Source organism: Salminus brasiliensis, chromosome 6, assembly GCF_030463535.1.
Source record: "Salminus brasiliensis chromosome 6, fSalBra1.hap2, whole genome shotgun sequence".
Lineage (NCBI taxonomy): Eukaryota > Metazoa > Chordata > Actinopteri > Characiformes > Bryconidae > Salminus > Salminus brasiliensis.
The window spans coordinates 14,642,715-14,670,620 of record NC_132883.1 but is presented as its reverse complement, the minus strand read 5'-3'; the positions used below and the strand labels follow the sequence as shown (position 1 = coordinate 14,670,620).

The following is a 27,906-nucleotide window of genomic DNA, read 5'->3' as shown; positions in this document are numbered from 1 at the left end:
GTGGAACTATGTTCTCTGGAATGATCTCTGGTGTTCCATCCAAAACTTTTGGGATGAGTTGTGGAGTCTTGTCGTTGAATGCAATCAAATCCTCACAGCAAAGCTCTGCCCCAAAATCAAGTAGAAAGCCATCTCTGGGCAGTAGAGAAAGAATAAACTCTTTTTAATACACTTGATGAGCAGATGTCCCAATAGTTTTGTCAATATAGTGTAAACATATAACTGTACATGTCATATTTAGTCTATATCATTTGCCAACACTGGGCCAGGAGAAAAAATACCAGGAGACATGAAAAAACTATTTCGCAATTAAACAGGAAACTGGGGATTATCAGTGACTGAACTCCTGTGATGTCCTAATACTGTGTAAGGAACTGCCTCAGGTAATAATAATACATTTAATATACATTACACATTCCAAAATTATCAAAATTGTCATGTTTTATATTATATTATTTTTGTTCCAAGATCTTCTCATTTAGCTCTTCACTGAGTCTGAATAGGTAAAGAAACAGTGAAGAAACTTCAGTTCTCGTTGAATGAATCCTATCTTTGTAATAGTCACTCTTCTGTGGAATTCCCCAGCTTGGTAGAAGTGGAGGAGAACTTAAAAACACACCAAAAAAAGCCCCATCCCACACTTGCTGTATGTGTGTGTGTGGGAGGGCTTCAGCGAGTGACAGACCGGGGTGAGGTCGAGTGACCTAATCCCCGTTAGGGCTATAAATGCTGGGCGCAGAACTGCTTCAAGAGCAGGCGCAGAGCAAGCAGAGCTGAAAGAAGAGGTCTGAAGAAGTCAGCTCCGAAACAAATCACTACTGTGCCTTCAGTAGATCTTCACCTGAGAACTTCTAGTCTTGTTCTTCACTGGTTCAGTGGGTAATTTGAAAGTTCTCACTATGAGACTCAGCGCCTTGGCGTTCGTGGTTCTAGGAACCTGCGCTTTAAGCGCCTGGTGCCATCCAATCAAGTCTGTCTTCGTGAACTTCCCTGGGGACGTAATCAAGAATATGACGGACACCGAGCTGGCAGAAGTGAGTATTACTTATCTTATTTAATACAGCTCACTGGTTTAGATTGAATCTGAATTGTAAATGATTACATTCACATCAGGTACTTGGTAAATGGTAATTGTCTGATTTGCATTCTCTCTTTTGTTTGCCTTCAGACATACCTGAAGCGCTTTGGATATATGGAGGTTCAGGAGAAGAGCAGGCTGCAGTCATCAGTGTCCACCTCTAAAGCTCTGAAAAGGCTGCAGAGGCAACTGGGCCTAGATGAGACTGGCACCCTGGATAAAGCCACAGTCAGCGCCATGAAGCAGCCTCGCTGTGGCGTTCCAGACGTCCGCAACTACCAGACCTTCACCGGAGACCTCAAGTGGGATCACAATGACGTTACATACAGGTAAGTGGATCTATCATTTATGATCTTATTACTGACGTTTCTGAGGAATGATGAACAGCAGTAATGAGTAAAGGAATAATGCATGAACTTGAAAAAACGACAAAATGAGCAGCAGGAGACTATTGAGTCAAAGGTTACTTAGCTGGGGTTTTATGTTTTTTGCTTTGTAGGATTTTGAATTACTCTCCAGACATGGAACCCTCTCTCATCGACGATGCCTTCGCCAGAGCCTTCAAGGTGTGGAGTGATGTCACACCCTTGACTTTCACCCGTCTCTATGATGGCACTGCTGATATCATGATCTCCTTTGGAAAAGCAGGTTTGTAATGATCCTAACAAGGTTCATATTTGTTCTAATTACAGCCAATTTGACAAGATTCAAGCCCCACTGAAAGCAAACCACTTAAATTTCCTCAGAGCCAGTTTATTTCACTAGCAATCTATATGACAACAATTTGACCATTTGAAGAGGGAGGACTAGAATCATTTGAAGATACCATCAAGCTTCAGAAACTAGCTACTCAGAGAAAGATTACCCCAGTAGCTACAGCTCTACTGTATGTGGGGGTGCCCGGATTACTGCAAGCTTCCATTAGAAAAAGGTTTAAACATGGTCTGTCTCTTCCAGATCATGGAGACCCATATCCATTTGATGGCAAAGACGGCCTGCTGGCACACGCTTATCCTCCCGGTGAGGGGATGCAAGGAGACGCCCACTTTGATGATGACGAATACTGGACTCTTGGCACAGGACCAGGTAACACACTTCAACTGATCTGATTTCTGAGCTGCAACTTAGAACAATAGCTCCCTCTAGAGGTTTGATTATATACCACGTGAGAATGCACTGCATCTAGCCAGTTTCCTCAGCTTTCTATGAGGTGTTTATTCACAGTTCATCACAATCATCACAGTAACCATCACAGCTGAACGTGGTTTCATGTTGTTCTTTCAGCTGTTAAGACACGCTATGGCAACGCAGAGGGTGCTATGTGCCAGTTCCCTTTCCGCTTTGAGGGCAGGTCTTATTCCACCTGCATCACCGAAGGCCGCACTGATGGTCTGCCATGGTGTGCCACCACTGCTGACTACGACAAAGACAAGAAATTTGGCTTCTGTCCTAGCGAACGTAAGTTCTGTTGCCTCGCCTACAAAAGGGGTCTTTTAGAGCAATGCCATATCAGAAGCACTTTTGGTTCCATGAAGAACTTTGTAATAGTTAATAGATATATATAGTTAATAGTTAATAGATATAAAATCTCAGTTGAACTACTTAACTCAGATGTACTGTAGGGAACCATAAGTGAATAGACGTTCCATGCTGCTCATTACTGAGGTTCCCTCTTTGTCTCCACAGTTCTGTTCACAATCGGAGGGAACAGTGATGGGGCAGAATGTGTCTTCCCATTCACATTTCAGGGAGAACAATATAACGGCTGCACCACAGAAGGACGCACTGATGGTTATCGCTGGTGCGCAACCACAGCCAACTTTGACACTGATAAAAAATATGGGTTCTGTCCTAACCGAGGTGAGACACTCCTCCATACTGTCCAAACAGCTCCAACATACAGCTGAAGTTCATCTGCACCTGATGCATAACTGCACTGACTTTGGCCCACAGACACTGCAGTGATTGGTGGAAACTCTGAGGGTGAGCCATGTCAGTTTCCCTTCATCTTCCTGGGAAAGACCTACACGTCCTGCACCAGCGAAGGCCGTGGTGATGGAAAGCTGTGGTGCGCTACAACCGGCAACTATGATACAGACAAAAAATGGGGACTTTGTCCAGATAAGGGTAATTTCATTGGCCTTTGACATATTTTAGCCTTTAGTCAGTACAGATAACACCCAGTTTCACATGGCAAATGTCTAGGATCTGCCTGAAACCACTGTTTCTACTTCTCACAGGATACAGCCTGTTCCTGGTGGCAGCTCATGAGTTTGGACATGCTCTGGGTCTGGATCACTCCAACATTCAGGATGCTCTGATGTTCCCCATGTACAAATATGTAGCAGACTTCTCTTTGAATGAGGATGACATTGAGGGCATCCAGTATCTCTATGGTATGACATCAGTCAGTTTATTTACTACTTCTCAGTAAATAATGGGTCATGTAAATGAGCACTAAAAGAAAAAAAATATGAGGAGTGGTACATTGATGTAATACACCATTTCCTCCTACAGGTTCCAGAACAGGTCCTAAACCCACTCCTCCACAGCCCTCAACCCCTTCCCCATTTTCTACCCCTAAACCTACTGGTAAACCACCAAAGCCTACTCCTCCCATTGTACCCACCACAACCCCATCTGTGGACCCCTCCAAGGATGCTTGTCAAGTGGACATGTTTGATGCGATCACTGAGATCCAGGGCGAGCTTCATTTCTTCAAAGATGGGTAAGAACCAGTGGTCTGTATAGCACAGTTCTAGTGTTTCCTGTACATTCCTGGACTTCCTGGCCAGCATTGTGTTTTTTGCTGCAACTATCCATCCTAAGATGGGAGCCCCTATATATGAGAATATTTGGAAACATGCTGGTTAGAGGTCCTTGAGCACTTGTAAAGTTGCAGTTTCCAAAGCTACATCATTGTGAATTCTGCAAAAAACATGTATTTTGTCATTAACAATTGATCAATCATCTCATAAGTAATAATTCATTTCTGTTAAGGCACTACTGGAAGACGTCAAATGGTGGCAATGGGCAACATAGGGGCCCTTTCCGCATGTCTGAGACATGGAGTTCCTTGCCTGCTAAGATCAACACTGCTTTTGAGGATCCTTTGACCAAAAAGATCTACTTCTTTGCAGGTAACAACAGTATCCACAAAGTATCCAACCAAGCGAAGAACCACACTTTTTACAGTGTAATTGCCAAATTCAGATTTATAGCTGAGATGTTTCTTCTCCTCAGACAATCAGTTCTGGGTATACTCTGGACGGGAAGTTCAGGGACCACGCAGAATTGAGAAACTTGGCTTACCTAGCACTTTGCAGAAGGTGGAGGGAGCAGTGCAGCGCGGAAAAGGCAAGGTGCTCCTCTTTAGCGGCGAGAACTTCTGGAGGTAAGAAGCATTCTTTCTAAAGATATCTGGAAATATTAATTAGTAATAAGCACCATCAAAATGCCTACCATGGTTGATCCAGCAGTCTTTCACCCACACTAAAATGCCCTCTTTCTTCATTTCCTTAGGCTGGACGTAAAGACACAGCAGATCGATAAGGGATATCCTCGCTTCACTGACCAGACCTTTGGCGGCGTCCCTGCAGATTCTCACGATGTGTTCCTTTATAAAGGTGAGACTCTTCAGACAGTTAAAAAGAATCCTGGCTTTTAGTCAAAGTCAGTTAAATATCAATTTACTACAGTAAACAATGACAACAATCTTTCTCATGTCTAATTTCTATCATTTCAGGACACTTCTACTTCTGCAGAGAAAGGTTCTACTGGAGGATGAACAGCAGGCGGCAGGTTGACAGGGTTGGATACGTGAAGTATGACCTCCTGAAGTGTTCCGACTACTGAATCCGTTACCTTCAGTATTAAGTATTTTGTGATAGGAAAGCACAGGCAATTAGGATAGAAATCTATCCCAAATATGTGTGTGTCTTTGCAGTGTTTTTGAAAGAACTGAAAGTTAGTATCTATTGCAGTGAATTCAATGTCTGTTTGAACATGAAATTAATTCACATTAAAAGACGAACATGTTGTCATGGAAGATATGAAGAGATCATTGCCTGGAGCAAATGATAACTCAATAATTAAGGTTATAATCAGTTAATGTATTTTTCTTGTTTGTACTTTTGTTGCCTTGTAGCCAAATTTGCACATGTGAACATGTTTCTCAGTTGTTTAATTTATTTTTAAAATCATTAGTATTTTGTTACATGAACTGTTCAATAAATTTATAATTTAAACAAACTGCTCTTGTCTGTGTGACTGATCATTTAGTGAAACTGCAAGTACTGACTTGCTGAGAAACTATTACCCAGCTAAACAATTTTATTTTTAAATTAACATCTGAAGCACAAAACATACAATAATCATGACTCCTAAAAGCCCAATCACTAACTCACACAAACACAAAGCACACCCTGTTTCAGAACCATAAACAAATTTATCACAGCCATATATATATATATATATATATATATATATATATATATATATTCAGCAATAGCTCCACCACTCTACCAAAATAGCTCTGGATTTCACAAGATCTCTAAAAATCTCTGAAGATCTCTGACATCAAAACATTAACATCATTAGCATGCCCAGACAGGCAAGACTTCAGTCCATCTGTGCATCAATGAGCCTTGGGCACTGATGACCTTGTTGACGGTTCATCAGTTGTCCTTCCTTGAACCACTGTTTAGTAGGTTCTAACCTATTCCTACTGAGAACCCCTGACAAGATCCGTCGTTTTGGAGATGCTTAGACCCATTTATGTAGCAAAATGTCACCCATCTTAATGTGCCTCAGATTTTTATGTTTGCAATTTTGTCTTTCTATTCACACATCAGAGCACTCGTTGCACAAGAAAATGAAGGTCGTAAGCAGATGAAAACATGACCTGTTAACAGTGTTTGCAAAAAATCCTGCCTATAAATATTTTTAACACATTGCTTCTCTGAGATATTCAGTTCATATAGATATCATCACCATAGCTAAAAAGATTTACAGGAGAAGAGAGGTAATAATTGACTTACCTTGGCCTGATCTTGGGCTGATTTAGTACTAATGTGTTATGTTGGTATGTTGGCTGATGTACCATTACTTGCTTACACCATGAAGATAGTAGGGGTGTACAAATGAGAACTGCAACTAGACACAAGGATAAAATTGTTGGTACCCTTGGTTAATGAAAGAAAAACCCACAATGGTCACAGAAATAACTTGAATCTGACAAAAGTAATAATAAATCAAAATTTAATGAAATTTTTAACCATGCTTTAACAGAATTATTTTATTATTTTAGTTTTATTAAACTCATAAAACAGGCTTGGACAAAAATGATGGTACCCTTAACTTAATATTTTGTTGCACAACCTTATATGGCAATCACTGCAATCAAACAATTCCTGTAACTGTCAATAAGACTTCTGCACCTCTCAGCGGGTATTTTGGCCCACTCCTCATGAGCAAACTGCTCCAGTTGTCTCAGGTTTGAAGGGTGCTTTTTCCAGACGGCATGTTTCAGCTCCTTCCAAAGATGCTCAATAGGATTTTGGTCAGGGCTCATAGAAGGCCACTGCAGAATAGTCCAACGTTTTCCTCTTAGTCATTCTTGTGTGTTTTTAGCTGTGTGTTTTGGGTCATTATCCTGTTGCAAGACCCATGACCTACGACTGAGACCAAGCTTTCTGACACTGGGCAGCACATTTCTCTCTAGAATTCTTGAGAAGTCTTGAGATTTTATTGTACCCTGCACAGATTCAAGACATCCTGTCCCAGATGCAGCAAAGCAGCCCCAGAACATAACAGAGCCTCCTCCATGTTTCGCAGTAGGAACAGTGTTCTTTTCTTGATATGCTTAATTTTTCTGTCTGTGAACATAGAGCTGATGTGCCTTGGCAAAAGGTTCCATCTGTCCAAAGGACATTCTCTCAGAAGCTTTGGGGCTTGTCAACATGTAGTTTGGCAAGTTCACCTTTAGAAGTTTTTCTGGGCTCTTTTGTTACCATTTGTATTATCTGTCTCTTTGATTTGTCATCAATTACCCATGGAAGTTTCTGAATAATATGTGCAACTGTAGTCACAGGAACATCTGCTTAAAATGATTTTTATAACATTACCTTTACCATGCTTGTCTATCATTTTCCTTCTAATCTCCTGAGACAACTCTTTCCTTCCTTTCCTCTGGTCCATGTTGAGTGTGGTACACACCATGTCACCAAACAGGACAGTGACTACCTGTAGCCCTATATGTAGGCCCACTACAAGATTGTAGACACCTGTGATGCTAATTCGTGACACACCTTGATTTAACATATCCCTTTGGTCATATTAGTTTACTTTTTAAAATAATTCTGTTGAAGCATGGGTCAAAATCAGTGTTGGATTTTCATTGGTTAATTTTCATAGAATTTTTATTTATTAATACTTTTGTCAGATTTAAGTTATTTCTGTGACCATTGTGGGTTTTTCTTTCATTAACCGAGGGGTACCAACAATTTTGTCCATGTGTGTAAGTGCTTCAATGCATTGTTGGATGCTTGTGTGTGTGTGTGTGTGTGTGTGTGTGTGTGTGTGTGTGTGTGTGTGCTGAAGTGAGATGCTTGTTTTGAACAATGTGTTCAAATCTATTACCTCAGCTAACAGTCACACTGAGTAATCCAACCCGCCCGAGGCTATGCTGTAAAGAACTGGCAGCTAGGCTGCCAAGAACAAACTGTTAAAAAAAAGATCCTACTGTTGAAAAAACACAGACTATAACTGTAATTTAGTACTTTTACAGAATTGATGCTGGTAAGTTACATTTTCCTCAGTACTGGTGTGCAGAATCAAAAGCTCAACGTTTTGCTAGTTCATGTTTCTTTAACTCTGCAGGAAAGTTCTCCACACTTTACAATACAACACCAGGCTTCGGCATTGCAGCAGCATTTCCTCTTACACAAATAAGCACTCTTAACAGGAGTTCTTTAAATCAACTAGAGAACGGAAGAACCCAATAACTCCAACAACAACCTGACTATTGGAATATAACTCACTCCCTATGTAGCCTGTAAACTCAATGTTCAGTGGCACCTACAGATATAAAAACACACAGCACGCATTACAGAAACTTACAACTTACAATGACAAGCAGGCCACAGGATTTACAGCACAAAACATCCTTCTTCCCAGAGTCCTTGGCTGAATGGATCACAGTTGTCATTGGGTCTAATCTAAACTGTCCTTATACTCTAAATCCACAAGATTCACACTGCCTCCCACAAGGGAATCAAATGTCTGCTATGTAAAACAATAATGCATAAACATAGACTACAGTGCAAACCCTTGTTAAGTCCATATTTACAGCAAAATGTTAATTTGTAAATAGCCATACTTTTACAACTGGAATTTAAAGGTTCAGACTCCCTCCTGTTTCAATACAACATTTCAATCAGATCAAATAAATATAACTGATTTTTTTTTTCTTTTTTTTTTAGCAGAAGATTCAGAATCGTAACTAACACTTAGGGATGGAGACCTAGCCTTCGGGTGATGTGATTGCTGACTTATGCCAGCGGATGATGTTGTAATGAACACATGATGCACTGGTGTAAAAAAATACTTACTGGTAACAAGTGGTTAGAGGAATTTCAATGCTAGAGGATGTCATCAGTGTGTCCGAGTACATGCTCATTAGGAAATGATGGTCTATTTAATTCTTGCCTCCCCATTACATATATGTTACAGTGTATTTTGAATAGTATTATAAACAGTTATTACAGAGTTATAGTTGGTCAGAGTTAGACACAATATTTCTAATGTTTCTAAAATACACTTACTGGTATAGACATATACATAATGTTACCAACAAACACCTCTTTAGAGTAAATAAAACCTTTTAATTAAATGCTTTTTAGCTGATCTTTACACCAAAATAATTATAACTGGTTCATCTAAGAATCAGTGCCTAATCCTGGTCCTGGTGATCTACTTCCCTGCAGAATTTAGATCCAACCCTACTATGAAGGGGCATTTGAGTATTAGAGCCAGGTGTGTTTTATCTGAATTTACCAGGGTGATACCTGTGACACCCTAGAGGACACCTGTTTGCCAAAAACCAGTGCCTAAAAGGTTTAAAAGCATTAAGCAAATTTCATTGATTCATGAGTTATTAAGTTCTGTTCATTTGCAATCTGAAAAAAATAATTACATCCCTTTCACAATCCATTCCCTTAAACAAATGTAAATGTACTGTAAAATACACTTAAACAATAAACCCAAAGAATTAACATGCTCAAAATATCCTCATGGTCAAATGCTTATATGGAAAAAAGATGTAATTTCAGACAGTGTTCCTGAACACTTTCTTTTTGATTCAGTTGGAAAAGGTGCAGTTTTGTGGCACACGCAGAAAGTTCTATAATCATATAAACATATTCTGTAAATGACTATACATGGTTATATACAGTCTATATTATTTGCCAACATCTGGCAAAATACCAGGAGACATGAAAACACTATTTCGCAATGAAAACAGGAAAGGACTTTGGCAACTGTGACGATCACCAATGACTAAACTCCTGTGATGTCCTAATGCTGTGTAAGGAACTGCCTGAGGCAATAATAATACGTTTAATATACATTGCACATTCCAAAATTATCAAGATGATCATGTTTTATATTCTTATATTGTTTCATCAGACTGTATCATTTCCTTTAATTTTGTTTATTCTTTTTTGCTGATTTTGTTCATTCATCAAGTTTCAAGATCTCCTTCAGCTTAAGCATTAGATTAGGTTCTAATGATGTAATTGTCTTTACATACTGAGTCATTTTCACAGTAAAAAAAGTCTGAATAGATAAAGAAACAGTAAAAAAAAGTTTCCTGTTGAATGAATCTTATCTTTGTAATAGTCACTCTTCTGTGGAATTCCCCAGCTTGGTAGAAGTGGGGGAGAACTTAAAAACACATCAAAAAAAAGCCCCATCCCACACTTGCTGTATGTGTGTGTGTGTGGGAGGGCTTCAGGGAGTGACAGACCGGGGTGAGGTCCAGTGACCTAATCCCTGTTAGGGCTATAAATGCTGGGCAAAGAGATGCTTCAAGAGTAGGCACAGAGCAAGCAGAGCTGAAAGAAGAGTTCTGAAGAAGTCAGCTCCGAAACAAATCACTACTGTGCCTTCAGTAGATCTTCACCTGAGAACTTCTAGTCTTGTTCTTCACTGGTTCAGTGGGTAATTTGAAAGTTCTCACTATGAGACTCAGCGCCTTGGCGTTCGTGGTTCTAGGAACCTGCGCTTTAAGCGCCTGGTGCCATCCAATTAAGTCTGTCTTCGTGAACTTCCCTGGGGACGTAATCAAGAATATGACGGACACCGAGCTGGCAGAAGTGAGTATTACTTATCTTATTTAATACAGCTCACTGGTTTAGATATAAAGCATATTCTCTACTGGCTACATGTGCATTATATACTGAAAAAAAAAAGATCTATTACTTAAAAAAATACTCAAATTTATCTATTTTCTCTCGAATTATATGTATGATTTAGTTAAAATAATTTATTTTTATTTAATATCATTCAAAACATTTTTTTTTACAAAAAGCAAACAAAAAAAAAAAACATTATTCAAATAAAGTAAAAAGTTAAATTATTATAAAATGTAAATTTGTTGGAAAAAACAAATTTTTACTCCTACACCCAACTATAGTTTTTACTGTTGAATAAAACAAATTAAATTTTGTTTGTTACTCTTAATTATTTTTCTCAACTAAATTTTCTTTACATTTACATTTATTTCATATTTTGAGTTAATCTTACCTCAAGATGAATCACCTTGCATTTCATGAAATAAAAGTTCAGTCTTTCTTTCTTTAGTTGATTATTTTCTGCCAAAAAAAAAAAAAAAAAAAAAACGAGAGTAATTAAGTATTAATTCAAGAGTGGACACTGCAGTACTCAGCCTACATATACTCCTACTCAGCAAAACAGAACTTATCCTTAAAGCATTTAAGACTGAAGTCAAACAATCAACCACCACATAAAAAACAGCTGCTTACACAGGGAGAATGATGACACGCTGGCGGTGACTGAGGTTGCAGAACACTCCCCATATGCAAATAGATGAGACCAGGAGCCAATTGGCTCTCGCTCAAGAAAATACTGAAGTAGCACAGCTGACTCAGTTACTGGACATGTTGAGAAATATGAATGAGATGAGTAAATCCAGAGTTGCAGAGTTTATTTTTGTGTAGTTTTGCCATTTTTATTATTGCATTGTTTAATCACTGTTCATCTGCCAATGACAATAGACTAAACTCAATTATTATAAGTTGTTTCAACGTAAAGATCCCTTTTGAATCTGAAAATGTCTAACAGATATTCTCAAATTAACTAAAAGTAGCTGAGTTACAAGAGCTACGTCCAGTTTTATGGAGGTAATACCGGACAGTGATCTGATCATCATGGATTCATGTGACATTAAAAGCTTTGGCTTAAAGTAAAAAAGTATGTGCTTTTGGAGAAAAAGAACAAAATAGGTTTGAAGCAGAAATCATGTTTTCTATTAGAGCAATATAAAAAAACACTTTAAATGAATTACAGGGTCATTTTGTTTCAGTTTCGGTACTTAGTAAGACAACTGTAAATGGTAATTGTCTGATTTGCATTCTCTCTTTTGTTTGCCTACAGACGTACCTGAAGCGCTTTGGATATATGGAGGTTCAGGAGAAGAGCAGGCTGCAGTCATCAGTGTCCACCTCTAAAGCTCTGAAGAAGCTGCAGAGGCAGCTGGGCTTAGATGAGACTGGCACCCTGGATAAAGCCACAGTCAGCGCCATGAAGCAGCCTCGCTGTGGCGTTCCAGACGTCCGCAACTACCAGACCTTCACCGGAGACCTCAAGTGGGATCACAATGATGTTACATACAGGTAAGTGGATCCATTATTTATGTTTGTTGACGTTTCTGAGGAATGATGAACAGCAGTAATGAGTAAAGGAATAATGCATGAACTTAAAAAAATGACAAAATGAGCAGCAGGAGACTATTTAGTCAAAGGTTACTTAGTTGAGGTTTTATGTTTTTTGCTTTGTAGGATTTTGAATTACTCTCCGGACATGGAACCCTCTCTCATCGACGATGCCTTCGCCAGAGCCTTCAAGGTGTGGAGTGATGTCACACCCTTGACTTTCACCCGTCTCTATGATGGCACTGCTGATATCATGATCTCCTTCGGAAAAACAGGTTTGTTATAATATTAAGGAAACCATTTTTTTTCCAGAGTCATTTTCTTTCACTAGCAATCTATATGCCTACAGTTTGACAGCAGGACTAGATCCATTTGAAGTTACCATCAACCTGAACATCAGCCCAATAGCTACTGCTGTACTGTATGTGGGGGTGCCCAGATTACTGCAAGCTTCCATTAGGAAAAGGTTTAAACCTGGTCTGTCTCTTCCAGATCATGGAGACCCGTATCCATTTGATGGCAAAGATGGCCTGCTGGCACACGCTTATCCTCCCGGTGAGGGGATTCAGGGGGACGCCCACTTTGATGATGACGAATTCTGGACTCTTGGCACAGGACCAGGTAACACACTTCAACTGATCTGATTTCTGAGCTGCAACTTAGAACAATAGCTCCCTCTAGAGGTTTCTAGAGGTCCCTCCGCTTTCTATCAAGTGTAAATCATGACAGTAACCATCACAGCTGAACGTGGTTTCATGTTGTTCTTTCAGCTGTTAAGACACGCTATGGCAACGCAGAGGGTGCTATGTGCCAGTTCCCTTTCCGCTTTGAGGGCAGGTCTTATTCCACCTGCATCACCGAAGGCCGCACTGATGGTCTGCCATGGTGTGCCACCACTGCTGACTTCGACAAAGACAAGAAATTTGGCTTCTGTCCTAGCGAACGTAAGTTCTGTTCCCTCGCCTACAAAAGGGGTCTTTTAGAGCAATGCCATATCAGAAGCACTTTTGGTTCCATAAAGAACTTTGTAATAGTTTGGTTTATTAGAAAATCTCAGTTGAACTACTTAACTCAGATGTTCTGTAGGGAACCATAAGTGAATAGACATTCCATTTGCTGCTCATTACTGAGGTTCTCTCTTTGTCTCCACAGTTCTGTTCACAATCGGAGGGAACAGTGATGGGGCAGAATGTGTCTTCCCATTCACATTTCAGGGAGAACAATATAAAGGCTGCACCACAGAAGGACGCACTGATGGTTATCGCTGGTGCGCAACCACAGCCAACTTTGACACTGATAAAAAATATGGGTTCTGTCCTAACCGAGGTGAGACACTCCTCCATACTGTCCAAACAGCTCCAACATACAGCTGAAGTTCATCTGCACCTGATGCATAACTGCACTGACTTTGGCCCACAGACACTGCAGTGATTGGTGGAAACTCTGAGGGTGAGCCATGTCAGTTTCCCTTCATCTTCCTGGGAAAGACCTACACGTCCTGCACCAGCGAAGGCCGTGGTGATGGAAAGCTGTGGTGCGCTACAACCGGCAACTATGATACAGACAAAAAATGGGGACTTTGTCCAGATAAGGGTAATTTCATTGGCCTTTGACATATTTTAGCCTTTAGTCAGTACAGATAACACCCAGTTTCACATGACAAATGTCTAGGATCTGCCTGAAACCACTGTTCCTACTTCTCACAGGATACAGCCTGTTCCTGGTGGCAGCTCATGAGTTTGGACATGCTCTGGGTCTGGATCACTCCAACATTCAGGATGCTCTGATGTACCCCATGTACAAATATGTAGCAGACTTCTCTTTGAATGAGGATGACATCGAGGGCATCCAGTATCTCTATGGTATGACATCAGTCAGTTTATTTACTACTTCTTATTAAGTAGTGAGTCATGTAAAGTTTTATTTGAAGATCTAGATTTACAAAATATGAGAAGTAGTACATTGATATAATGCATTTCTTTTGCCTCCTTTAGGTCCCAGAACAGGTCCTAAACCCACTCCTCCACAGCGCTCAACCCCTTCCCCAGTTTCTACCCCGAAACCCACTGGTAAACCCCCAAAGCCTACTCCTCCCATTGTACCCACCACAACCCCATCTGTGGACCCCTCCAAGGATGCTTGTCAAGTGGACATGTTTGATGCGATCACTGAGATCCAGGGCGAGCTTCATTTCTTCAAAGATGGGTAAGAACCAGTGGTCTGTATAGCACAGTTCTAGTGTTCCCTGTACATTTCATAAGGACCTGCTGGCCAGCATTGTGTTTTTTTGCTGCAACTATCCATCCTAAGATGGGAGCCCCTATATATGAGAATATTTGGAAACATGCTGGTTAGAGGTCCTTGAGCACTTGTAAAGTTGCAGTTTCCAAAGCTACATCATTGTGAATTCTGCAAAAAACATGTATTTTGTCATTAACAATTGCTCAATCATCAAAGTAATAATTCATTTCTGTTAAGGCACTACTGGAAGACATCAAATGGTGGCAATGGGCAACATAGGGGCCCTTTCCGCATGTCTGAGACATGGAGTTCCTTGCCTGCTAAGATCAACACTGCTTTTGAGGACCCTTTGACCAAAAAGATCTACTTCTTTGCAGGTAACAACAGTATCCACAAAGTATCCAACCAAGCGAAGAACCACACTTTTTACAGTGTAATTGCCAAATTCAGATTTATAGCTGAGATGTTTCTTCTCCTCAGACAATCAGTTCTGGGTATACTCTGGACGGGAAGTTCAGGGACCACGCAGAATTGAGAAACTTGGCTTACCTAGCACTTTGCAGAAGGTGGAGGGAGCAGTGCAGCGCGGAAAAGGCAAGGTGCTCCTCTTTAGCGGCGAGAACTTCTGGAGGTAAGAAGCATTCTTTCTAAAGATATCTGGAAATATTAATTAGTAATAAGCACCATCAAAATGCCTACCATGGTTGATCCAGCAGTCTTTCACCCACACTAAAATGCCCTCTTTCTTCATTTCCTTAGGCTGGACGTAAAGACACAGCAGATCGATAAGGGATATCCTCGCTTCACTGACCAGACCTTTGGCGGCGTCCCTGCGGATTCTCACGATGTGTTCCTTTATAAAGGTGAGACTCTTCAGACAGTTAAAAAAGTCAGTGCCGCTACAGTAAGTGATGGTAATGTTTTGACCATGTCTAATTTCTATCATTTCAGGAAACTTCTACTTCTGCAGAGAAAGGTTCTACTGGAGGATGAACAGCAGGCGGCAGGTTGACAAGGTTGGATATGTGACGTATGACCTCCTGAAGTGTTCCGTCTACTGAATCCGTTACCTTCAGTATTAAGTATTGTGTGAAAGGAAAGCACAGGCAATTAGGATAGAAATCTATCCCAAAAATGTGTTTGCAGTGTTGTTGAAAGAACTGAAAGTTAGTATCTATATAAGGAAATTGCCTGGAGCAAAAAATAACTTAAGTTTAAAGGTTTTAATCAGTTAATTTATTTTCTTGTTTGTACTTTTGTTACCTTGTAGCCAAATTTGCACATGTGAACATGTTTCTCAGGTGTTTAATTTATTGTTAACATTAGTAGTATTTTGTAATATGAACTGTTTAATAAAGTTATTATTTAAACCAACTGCTCTTTTATGTGGGACTGATCATTTAGTGGGACTGCAAGGACTGACTTGGTCGAAAACTTCTAACATTTACTTGGTCGAAAACTTCTAACCCACCTCTTCCGAGAATACTTGGGCGAATAGTGGAGTGGTCACCTTACTGACTTGTGTTTAGTAGAGTCTAATCTTAGAGGTATCTTTAAATTATTAGTCTATTCAAACTAGCCTAGGTTTTTCTTGGGTAAATAGCAAAGCACTTTTGTAAGTCGCTCTGGATAAGAGCGTCTGCTAAATGCCTGAAATGTAAATGTAAATTTATCCAATTAAACTGGATTCTTTTCTTCATTTATTATTTATTTGTTTTGAAGAAGACAACATTTGGAATGAACACCTGATACACAAGATCCTTAATCCTGAAACTCAGAACTCCATACATCTAATATTCATTACACCACAAGCACATTCACTATTACACACAAACACAAAACACACACACACACTGTTTCAGAACTCTAAACACATTCAGCACAGCAAAAATTTTCTTCAATAGTTCCCCCTACACAAAAGGCCAGAACATTAAAACCACCTGCTTAATATTGTGTAGGCCTGCCTCATGTTATCAAAAGAGCTCTGGACTACACAAGACGTCTAAAGGTATCGGGCAACAAGACTTTAGCAGCAATTTTGATAAGTCTTGTCCAGACAGGTTTGCCAGTTCACAGGTTGCCTTTCTTTAAAGCACTTTTGGTATGTACTAAACACTGCCTACTATGAACCCCCCACAAAACCTGTCATTTTGGAAATGTTCTGATATAGTAATCTAGCCATTACAATTCAACCCTGGCTCAAGTCACGCAGACTCTTACGCTCGCCCATTTGTCCTGCTTTTAACACATCATCGCCCTAACTATTGCAGAAAATCAAAGTAGTAAGCAGATGACACCATGAGCTTTTGACTAGATCTTCTAAATGTCCCAGCTAGAAATTAATTTGAACACCTCTTTTGTGAGCTCACACACAGGGAGAGAATCCATGAGGCAGGTTTTATTGGCAAATATAGCTCAAATAAATGTCCAAAAGGAAACAACATGCAAAAAACAAAAACTGTTCAAAAACAAGAACAACCAGACATTTAATTAGAAATACAAAAAACTCAAAAAGCTACAATGAGGAAGTCCATAAAGCGTACCAACTACACAAAAGTACCGCCAGGAGTTCAAAACCACGAAGTACGAAGGTCAAAAGGATTCATGAAGCAGGAGATACTGAAAAACTCTGAAAAACAGGGAAAACACAATAACTTTTTATAGGGAAGGAAAAATGGGATTCAGGTGAGAGGGACAGGAAGTGGAGCATTAACTAAAAAAATCTGGCGATGCCAACTTCTGGTGGCCCAGATGTGTAGTGTCCTGAGGCAGATCCTTCTGAGAAACCCTGACAGCATCTTCAGATGATTGTGTGTGTTGAATTGAGCTGCTTGTACTGAACGGTGTGTTCAAACTTACATCAGCAAACAGACACCTGCACTGGCTAGAATCTTGCTGAGTCACATGCTGGGACACACTGTTAGGATCTGCAATAATAAAAAGAAAATGAGGCCTACAATCTGAACAAGTTAACAACCTCTTTTTACATACTGATCTGTCAGTCTTACTGTAGAAGATAAGTGGCAAATGCATTAATGGGCACTGGCCCAGTCAAGGTCATGGCTAGGATGGCAAAGGGTGGCAGTACTGACACCACAACTTACAATAACCTCAGAATAACTTGTTATTGAGTATTTTAATCCTTAATTTAATGCTTTTCATTTTAATGTAAATGTCTCATATGGTCTCTGAAACATAATTATAATATAACTGATGAACAGTTATTCACCATAAGAAACAACTGCTGCTGTGCAATACGGGGGACACCTTGTGGTCATATGAAGGAACTGCATCACAGTGTTTTGTACCCACTGGGCTCAAACTGCAAATCAAGCAGTTATGATTCATACATTAATGTATTTAGACCAATATATAATATAAACACACACACACACACACACACACACAAATATATATATATATATATATATATACACACACACAAATCATTGAAAGTTGCTCTTTAAATTGTGTCAAAGTTTAACAATAAACAATGATCAATACAAATGTTCCAATGATATGTATGTGAAATTCTTTTAAAAATTATTTTGAAGCATGTATTGATACTGCAAACGTTTTCACTTGTAAGTACATTAAGAGCGATCCTCATTTCCAGTATCAACTTAACGTTCTAGCAAATAAATTGTTAGTCAACTAATGTTGGTAACACTGTATTAACTAATCAATATAGCAATGCTAGCTAGCTAACCTGTTAGATTCATGCTAGCCAGATGAGAGCTAGCTATCCTTTTTTTTGCAAAGACTACAAGATTCTAAAAATGATGGCCTCAGATGGCTCATCTGTTTATTTTTGTATCTTCTGATGTAGTCCTATTCAGCACTGCCTGTCTGTTTCTGCTGTCTCTGTCGATGATGTGAATGTTTATACATACACTTTATGGACTTTATAAATGAATAAATATTTTGTCATTGTGTCATTGTGTCGTCCAAATGAAGGGCATTAAAGCATTGCTGTGAAGATTTGAATGCATTCAGCGACCAGAGCGGTAGTGAGGTCAGGATGTTGGATGATCACAGCTCTACCTCATCTTTAACTCCCCAACTCAGAACACAGATCCGCTGCTCCAAAGCTCAGTAGAAAGAGTGTCCACGAACATTTGGATATGTAGTGTACTTTACATAATTCTATATACAGTTTTCTGTATTTTGAATGAATTTTAGTTTAAGTCTTTAAGTGATTTGTCAACAGCAGATTCAAACCACAGTTTCAAAGATCGAGATCTGATTAACAAGGGAGGATGCACAGCTGGTGTGACAAAATACTGCCTGTGAAACCTGCGGTTTTGATGCTGGACAAGTGATTACTTAGAAGGAAGTGATGTCTTTTCTTAGCGAATTGCACAATCATTATTAAGGTCTGCCATGAGAAATTTAGTAAAATGGCTTTTACTGTTCATTCATAAACTAAAATAATGATCCTTTAGGGTACTCCATTCATAACAAACAGGCACCACTGATTCTCCTTTGTTTAATCAGCTCTTCCAACTGTTTGCTGATAAGACTGGACACCCCTGATTAAAGCCTTCAGATGAGCAAAAAAAGTTTAAAAAGTTTTTTAAAAAATGTTATTCATTACTAATTTGTTGTGGTTGTTCATTTCTCCTGAACACTTCTCTGTACAGTGTTTTAAACACGGCACAGTGTTCACACTCAAAATGCTACAAAACTGTGGTTCTTCTATGGCATCTCTGAAATACCTATTATACCTGAATTTTTGAGTGCTTATGAGTATAGTTAGGTTACCTTTAACCTCTGATGATGGTTTTTACCACACCCTAAGGTTTACTATTTGGTAAATACATGCAAAGCAGTGCAAACTCTCTAAGTTGTTTCTAAGGGGTAACATGGGGGGGCAGGAACCACCGGTGGTTCAGAGGAGTTTAAGAGGTTATGGTATATTATTGGACTTTATTATTATTGGTGCTGTTATACTATTTCTACATGTTGTACTGTTTTTTTAGGTGAGGACAAACTAAGGAACGTTTAACTGTAACATCACCGAAACACCAGTATTCAGGAATTAATGTCCACAATTGTGCTATAAGAATAGAATTTGCTAAAGCTGGATTATGATCCTAAACACACCTCAAAAAAGCAGTGCATGCAACAGGCCTTAAGAGTCTCTTTAAGCTTTTTTTCAAGAAAATAAATGCCAAAGCATGTGTTACTAAGTACTAACCATGCAGAGTGCCCAAACCTTATATTTGTTCCCTTTTTATTATTTTGAATGCAAATGATTTATGTTGTTTGTCAATGTTACTCATTTAGCTATTCACATTGATTGTGGTGCCCAAATTACTTTGTGGTACAGTTAACCCCACCAGTGGGACAAGTTTGCTCACACTTCATTTACTACAGCAACACTAATGTCTGTTTCAGAGTAATATCATCATTTGTATGAAAGGTTTGCTAACAGCAGATTTAGGAACATGATCTGAGCCTTGTTGACTTGTGTGAACGGATGATGATGTAATGAGCTGTGAGGATGCACTGCCAGTGTGAGAAATACTTGCCTGAAAACTTGAGGTTAGAGGAGCTTCAATAGCAAAGGGTTAGGAACATTGCAACAACACTTTACAATATTACAATATAATTTATTTATAATTGTTTACACTTTTATAAATGTATATGTGTAATATACTTTTTGTATTACACATATTTTTATGTTACTTTTAGTAGCACAAAATCCAATTATAGTGGACCTGAGTGGGGAAGAGTTTTATTGTAGGGTACAATTAATACATTTTTTAGAGCAATAAATTAGTCTTTCTTCCCAAGAGAACAATTCAATTGAATGGATTCAACTTTTTACAAGACCCATTCATTAAATGTATTAAATTAATCTAGTAACTCGTTATCCACATAATTATTTTCCAGTGCTGCATCAGTAACTTTATTTCATTGTCACCTATTTTTCATTATCATTTCTGACAGCAGAAACTCTTCTGTCACATAATAACAGGACTGATGGGATTCAAATGCAGGTTTACTGAGCAGGCTGATACAGATAAAACAAGCAACCAAAGGCAAACAAGGGCAAATTCAATCCGTAGAAGGAAAAACAGGTCAAATATCAGAACATGACTGAATAAACTCGCTTCGAAATGCTGAGGAAACCAACAACACGTCGCACCTCAGTCTAGGTGCAAGGTTCTAAAATACTGGAGCTAATGAGAGATTGAGAACAGGTGAGAGCAAGTCAGTACTGAGGTGATAGCGACCTTCTGAGGCGGGGAAGTGGAACACCAGGGCCATTCGTGGCAACTTGGTTATGGTTAAACAGTTGCAGATGCAGCAATTTGTGATGCACACTCTTTCAAATAAAGGGTTCTTTAATTGATGCCATAGAAGAACTACTTTTGTTTCCATGAAAAATGAAAAGGAAATATGTGATTTTGAAGAGCCTTTCAATTGGGAAAGAACATTTACAGTTAAGTGAAGGTTCTTAAAGTGTTAAGCTTCTTAAAAGCTTCTACTTTTAATGGTTCTTCATAGAGCCAAAAGTGGTTCTACTATGGTATTGCTCAAAGAATCATTTGTAGCACTTTTATTATTAAGAGTGCAGGGAGAGTTATGTAGTCATTTAAGACCACAACATCTGGCAACATTAGATAAAGTACAATGAGACAAGACAACAGTGTTTTGAAATGGAAACAGGAAAGGACGTTGGCAACTGTGATGTCCTAATACTGTGTAAGGAACTGCCTGAGAAAACTCATGACCGTGTTTTAATATTAGTATGTGTTTTGTCTCTTGTAAACTTTTTCATGTTCTTTACTCGTTCGTTTATCAATTGTTTTTCAAGATCTTTCTGTGAGCAGGCAGCATGTACCGCCAGCCGCCAGCAGGGGTCCCAGCCAGCAAAGTAGGAAAGCTGGTGGGGTTGGGGCAAAGGACTCCAAGCCCCAGAATTCCCAGCGGTAATCAACGCTGACCAGGTCCACCTGTGTGGCACAGTATAAATACACCCAGCCAAACACACTTCCCCGTTGCACCTTTGTAGAGGGGTGAACGGTAACAGTAGGTTTATGTTGAGAAGAGAAAACAGAAAAGTTGTGAACAGAAAAGAAAAAAGTGAAAAGTTGTGAACAGAAAAGAGAAGTTTACTTTTATGGCATTTAGCTGACGCTCTTATCCAGAGCAACTTATGAGGTAACTCATATTACAGAGGTGGGACAGTGTAGTGTTAGGAGTCTTGCCCAAGGACTCTTATTGGTGTAGCGCAGCATAGTCACCCAGACCGGGAATCGAACCCCAGCCTCCCACATGGTGTGGTAGCTCAGTGGCAGGTAGTGGTGTTATCCGCCACACAAACCACTGTTAAGTACAGAAAAGAGAAAAGTTTAAGTTGGTAACAGCGAAAAGCTGAAGCAAGAAGAGAAAAGCATTTGAGTTGTTGTCTTTAGTTTGGAAAATACACTAGGCTCCCATTACCAGGGTTGGTAGTTCAAGCCCAACAGTCACTAAGCACACACCATAAGAGGTAGTTTCATTTCATCATAATAAATCAAATTCGGACTGCACTTGGGTCTAAACACCACACCGTAACACTTTCCTTCATCTGTCCCCTAAGAGAATGACTAATAATATAATTATGTTTACAATTTTATTCAAGTAATTTGAACTAATGAACTAATACAGTAATTAAAAAAAAGAAATATTAAGAAAAATGTAATTTGCCTATTAAACATTGGCATTTACACAAACTCCATCAACCATCAAAATCTTTCCAAATCAGAAGCCTTGGATGAACAGAGAGTTTCGCCACCTGCTTAAAGCCAGAGATGCTGTCTACAGATCTGGTGGCCAGGAGGCTTATAGCCCCAAAGAAGCATCTCAAAGGCTAAATACCATAGCAAGCAGTAACCCTCAACATGGCAAGGCATACACGCACGATAACTGATTACAAACCACCCAGCACTGCACCCTCGACCGATGGTGCCTCACTATCCGACAAGTTCCCCACTTTTATGTTCGGTTCGACATAGAAAATAAGATGCTCTTCTCCAAAATGGAACATACCACCAGGTGGGCAGCCATTCACACTCTCCACCACAGACTTCTGCCACACTCAGTGCAGGGTGAATGCTCGCAAGGCAGCCGGCCCCGATGGAATACCTGGCCTCGGGCTTAAAGCTTGTGCCAAGAAGCTGGATGGGGTCTTCATAGACATTTACAACCTGTCTCTGGCCCAGGCAGTTGTCCCAACCATCTTTAAGACCGTTAAACAGAACATTGGCGTGCCACAAGACTGTGTTCTGAGCCCCCTTCTGTACTCCCTGTTCACCCATGAGCCACGATGAGATGGCCTACAGGGACGAGGTGCAGAACCTGGCTGCATTGTGTGATGACAATAACCTGGCACTCAACACCCAGAAAACCAAAGGGATCATTGTGGACTTTAGGAGAACAAGGAGCCAGGCACCTGGTCACTGAACTCCTCCATCATGGTCAAAAAGGCAAAACAACGTCTTCTTATGGAGCTTCAAGAAAGTTCATTCATGTCCAAGGACACTGGAGGACTTCTACCGCTGTACCATAGAGACCATACATACAAACTGCATCTCAGTGTGCTACGGCATTGGCCGGAATTCTCAGAATCTGATCCAATGCATCACAGGCACCCACTATTGAGACCACTTATTAGAAGGGCGAGAAGCATCATCAAGAACCCTTCTCACCATAACAGACTTTTCACCATACTCCCACCCAGCAGGCATTACAGGAGCCTCCGCTCCCACAGCAACAGACTCAGGAAGAACTTCTTCCCTGAGGCTGTGACCCTGCTGAACTCCACACCATCACTTTAGCCTCATTATTGCATTCACTGCACTGTACTGTACTATGGTATTAACTACTCATATGTGCAACTATTTTTCCAACATATGCTGCTCTGTGCAATCATTGCAGTTCCCTCCCTCACTGTATATATGTATAGTAATTTATATTCTATTTAACACCATGAACCCCTTATTGTTACAGTAATTTCTATTTTGCACTTTATGTAAATACTACTGCATTTTCCACTTCTGGTTGGTTGCTAACTGTATTTCACTGGCTTTGTACCTGTACTTGTGCTGAACAATGACAATAAAGTTGAATCTAATCAATCTCAAAATGTATTCTGCCTTTCAGCAAGTCATCTTCTGTGGAATGCTCTTGCTTTCTAGAAACAAAGGCAAATTTGAAGAAACCCAGCCCACAGTTTTCTCTGTATGTGTGTGTGGGGGGGTTATAAATGCTGGGCGCAGAACTGCTTCAAGAGCAGGCACAGAGCAAGCAGAGCTGACAGAGGAAGTTAGAAGAAGTCACCTCTGAAACAGATTACTCAGCAGATCTTCACCTGAGAACTTCTAGTCTTGTTCTTCACTGGTTCAGTGGGTAATTTGAAAGTTCTCACTATGAGACTCAGTGCCTTGTCATTTGTGGTTCTAGGAACCTGCGCTTTAAGCACCTGGTGCCATCCAATCAAGTCTGTCTTCGTGAACTTCCCTGGGGACATAATCACGAATATGACAGACACAGAGCTGGCAGAAGTGAGTATTACTTATCTTATTTATTATAGCTCACTGATGCTACTTATGCTATTAAGATTCGGTTTACTGTATTTAGGTGTGCAACAACAAGCATTTTCCAATATGCATATTATTCATATGCATTCTCTCTTTTGTTTGCCTTCAGACATACCTGAAGCGCTTTGGATATATGGAGGTTCAGGAGAAGAGCAGGCTGCAGTCATCAGTGTCCACCTCTAAAGCTCTGAAGAAGCTGCAGAGGCAGCTGGGTCTAGAGGAGACTGGCACCCTGGATAAAGCCACAGTCAGCGCCATGAAGCAGCCTCGCTGTGGTGTTCCAGACGTCCGGAGTTACAAGACCATTCAGATAGACCAAAAGTGGGATCACAAAGACATTACATACAGGTAAGTAGATCCATTTAGTGTCTAAAGCCTTATTCAGATTTTGTACTCAGATTTTGATTCAGGTTTGTACTGTGGACGGGATGCAATGAAATTATAAGCATGAAATTATAAGCCTTAATAACTGGATTGATAAATATAATTAGAATTGTGTTAGAAATCATTCTTTTTTATTATAACAAGGTGCAATACAGAGCAGCCAATCAAAACATGTGCATAGATAAAGAAAGGGAAATTTGGGAAAATGAATACTGTCCATTTTTGTTCTATGAAACTACACACGTCAGACAAGTAATCAGGCAATAACTAACTAAATAAATAAATGCAGAAAATGACCCATTCATTTGAATATATATTCATTACATTTTATATCTTGTCTTTAGAGCTGAGCTCAATTCTTGCACAGAGTGGCCCAGCTGTTGCGGAGTTGCACAGAGTAGCCCATTTAGGCAAAAAAATGTTTTTACTTATTATCCTGTTTTGTTTTTGCTCTGTAGGATTTGGAATTACTCTCCGGACATGGAAGCCTCTGTTATCGACGATGCTTTTGCCAGAGCCTTCAAAGTGTGGAGTGATGTCGCACCCATGACTTTCACCCGTGTCAATGAGGGCGCTGCCGACATAATGATCTCATTTGCAAGAAAAGGTTCATCATGATCATATTTCACACAAGTTTCATGATTTTATAAAATACCAAAAATTCAAAATGTTAAGTAATTCAATTATTCTGTCTTCAAAGAGCACCCTGGTGAGTTTTCCATCACTAGCATCCCATATGTCCACATGTACAGGAGCAAGAACAACCTTCTGCTCAGTTTACAAAAATAAATTTATATGTGAAATGGTCAAGAACTTGGATGTGATCACAAAAAAAGTGAAAAAAAAAAAGAAAATATTTTCACCTGGTCACATGTAAAAAGGGTATTACCTCTCAAAACCATGACTACACACTTGAGGTGTCGACCACATTACTTGCTGAAGCTGAAGAAAAGAGTTTAAACATGGTATATTCATTCCAGATCATGGTGATGGCACTCCATTTATTGAAGACAAGCTGGCACATGCTTACTTTCCGGGCAATTGGCTTCAGGGAGAAGTCCACTTTAATGAGGAGATTTACTGGACCCTTGGCACTAGACCAGGTAAGATTTGCTGTCTGCAAAAATGCCTCTAGTAGGACGATAGCTCCCTCTAGAGTTTTCATTCTAAACTGAATGAGAATGTACACAATATTGAGAGAGTTTACACCTCTTTCTAGTATTCATAAATTCTCATGTAAGGGAAGTAGAGGCAAAGCAAATTTCTTTGAATGGTACACATGGGCAGTTCAAAGTGCTTTACTTGAATAAAATCCAAAAGACTGTAAAGAGCAACTGCTAAAGATAACCTACTTAAGTGTAAAATTACACTTATCAAAACGTACTGCTAAGAAAATATAAATAATAAAGTATTGCTGTATTTTCGTAGTTTACAAGAATGGTCACTGTCTTTAAGGTAGCTAAAGAGTTGATTAAACCTGTGCTATTCCTGCTCATTCCAGTGAGGAATATCACATACAGTTACTGACTGTCATTGGATGAATGACAGCAATAACTAGACTATATTCAGAAGAAACAAAACATCAGTCATTGGGATGACAAAGATAGGATTTAATCTCCAAAAAAGGCTATTCAATCCCAAATAATAAATGGCTTGAGTCTTTTCCAACACTGTAAATGAGGAACACAACTAAATATGGTTACCTGTTCTTCTTTCAGCTGTTAAGACACGCTATGGCAACGCAGAGGGTGCTTTGTGCCACTTTCCTTTCCAATTTGAGGGCAGGTCTTATTCCACCTGCATCACTGAAGGTCGCACTGATGGTATGCCATGGTGTGCCACCACTGCTGACTATGACAAAGACAAGAAATTTGGCTTCTGTCCTAGCGAACGTAAGTTTTCTGTCATCATCTACTACAAAACCTCATTTGGGTAACACATTCTGACCCAGTTCTGACCCGCCTTTGTAACAATAAGTGGTTCTAACCGGTAGAGAAAGCTTCAATCCCTTAAACCCTAGGTTTATTATTTTGTTTGTAGTCTTTAAGCTTGTGAATTATTTGGTAACCAATTGGTTTAGCATGTTATGTGGAGTCCCACAGGGTTATATTTTAGGACCTATATAATTGAAGTTAAATGTGATCGCGATGTAGTGATATTTGGAGTGTAAGGTGTTAGTGTAATGCTCACTCTATTTAATTTATGCTCACCCATTTAATAGTGATCTTTATGGTTAGTGGCTTTTGGGAAACCCCTCGTAAATCGTTGGTCAACTATATGACCAATTGTTGATATTTAAATTTTGATATTTATAGCTGTACAATTGAGCAAACAGAAGCTACACATTCAGTGCTCACCAGCTCTCCATTTGCTGCTCATTACTGAGGTTCTCTCTTTGTCTTCACAGTTCTGTTCACATTCGGAGGGAACAGTGATGGGGCAGAATGTGTCTTCCCATTCACATTTCAGGGAGAACAATACAACGGCTGCACCACAGAAGGACGCACTGATGGTTATCGCTGGTGCGCGACCACAGCCAACTTTGACACTGATAAAAAATATGGGTTCTGTCCTAACCAAGGTGAGACACTCCTCCATACTGTCCAAACAGCTCCAACATACAGCTGAAGTTCATCTGCACCTGATGCATAACTGCACTGATTTTGGCCCACAGACACTGCAGTGATTGGTGGAAACTCTGAGGGTGAGCCATGTCAGTTTCCCTTCATCTTCCTGGGAAAGACCTACACGTCCTGCACCAGCGAAGGCCGTGGTGATGGAAAGCTGTGGTGCGCTACAACCGGCAACTATGATACAGACAAAAAATGGGGACTTTGTCCAGATAAGGGTAATTTCATTGACCTTTGACATATTTTAGCCTTTAGTCAGTACAGATAACACCCAGTTTCACATGGCAAATGTCTAGGATCTGCCTGAAACCACTGTTCCTACTTCTCACAGGATACAGCCTGTTCCTGGTGGCAGCTCATGAGTTTGGACATGCTCTGGGTCTGGATCACTCCAACATTCAGGAGGCTTTGATGTTCCCCATATACAAATATGTAGCAGACTTCTCTTTGAATGAGGATGACATCGAGGGCATCCAGTATCTCTATGGTATGACATCAGTCAGTTTATTTACTAAATAATGAATCATGTAAATCAGCACTAAAAGAAGAAAATATGAGAAAATGTGCATTGATATATTAAACATTTCTGTGGGTCCTCCTACAGGTCCCAGATCAGGTCCTGAACCCACTCCTCCACAGCCCTCAACCCCTTCCCCAGTTTCTACCCCGAAACCCACTGATAAACCACCAAAGCCTACTCCTCCCATTGTACCCACCACAACCCGCTCTGTGGACCCCTCCAAGGATGCTTGTCAAGTGGACATGTTTGATGCGATCACTGAGATCCAGGGCGAGCTTCATTTCTTCAAAGATGGGTAAGAACCAGTGGTCTGTAAACCACAGTTCTAGTGTGGCCAGCATTGCTGCAGCTGTCCATTCTAAGATAGGAGCCCCTATATATATATATACAGTATATAGGGGCTCCCATCTTAGGATGATGTTTCCAAAGCCACAACATTGTGAATTCTGCAAAAACATGTATTTTGAAATGGATGATTACTGATCTACTGATCTCATAAGTAATAATT

The 27,906-nt window shown here is 39.8% G+C and overlaps 1 protein-coding gene across 1 annotated transcript in view; it reads left to right on the top strand.

Moving 5' to 3' along the window:
- Nucleotides 1–798: 798 nt before the first annotated feature.
- Nucleotides 799–27,906, top strand: part of LOC140557079 (uncharacterized) — a 61,204-nt gene continuing 34,096 nt past the window's right edge. The window contains exons 1-9 of the mRNA XM_072681214.1: nucleotides 799–1,034; nucleotides 1,169–1,407; nucleotides 1,578–1,726; nucleotides 2,036–2,164; nucleotides 2,363–2,536; nucleotides 2,765–2,938; nucleotides 3,032–3,205; nucleotides 13,737–13,892; nucleotides 27,483–27,693. Of these exons, the coding sequence (XP_072537315.1) occupies nucleotides 900–1,034; nucleotides 1,169–1,407; nucleotides 1,578–1,726; nucleotides 2,036–2,164; nucleotides 2,363–2,536; nucleotides 2,765–2,938; nucleotides 3,032–3,205; nucleotides 13,737–13,892; nucleotides 27,483–27,693 (1,541 nt within the window). The 5' untranslated portion in view covers nucleotides 799–899. The remainder of the gene's footprint in view (nucleotides 1,035–1,168; nucleotides 1,408–1,577; nucleotides 1,727–2,035; nucleotides 2,165–2,362; nucleotides 2,537–2,764; nucleotides 2,939–3,031; nucleotides 3,206–13,736; nucleotides 13,893–27,482; nucleotides 27,694–27,906) is intronic.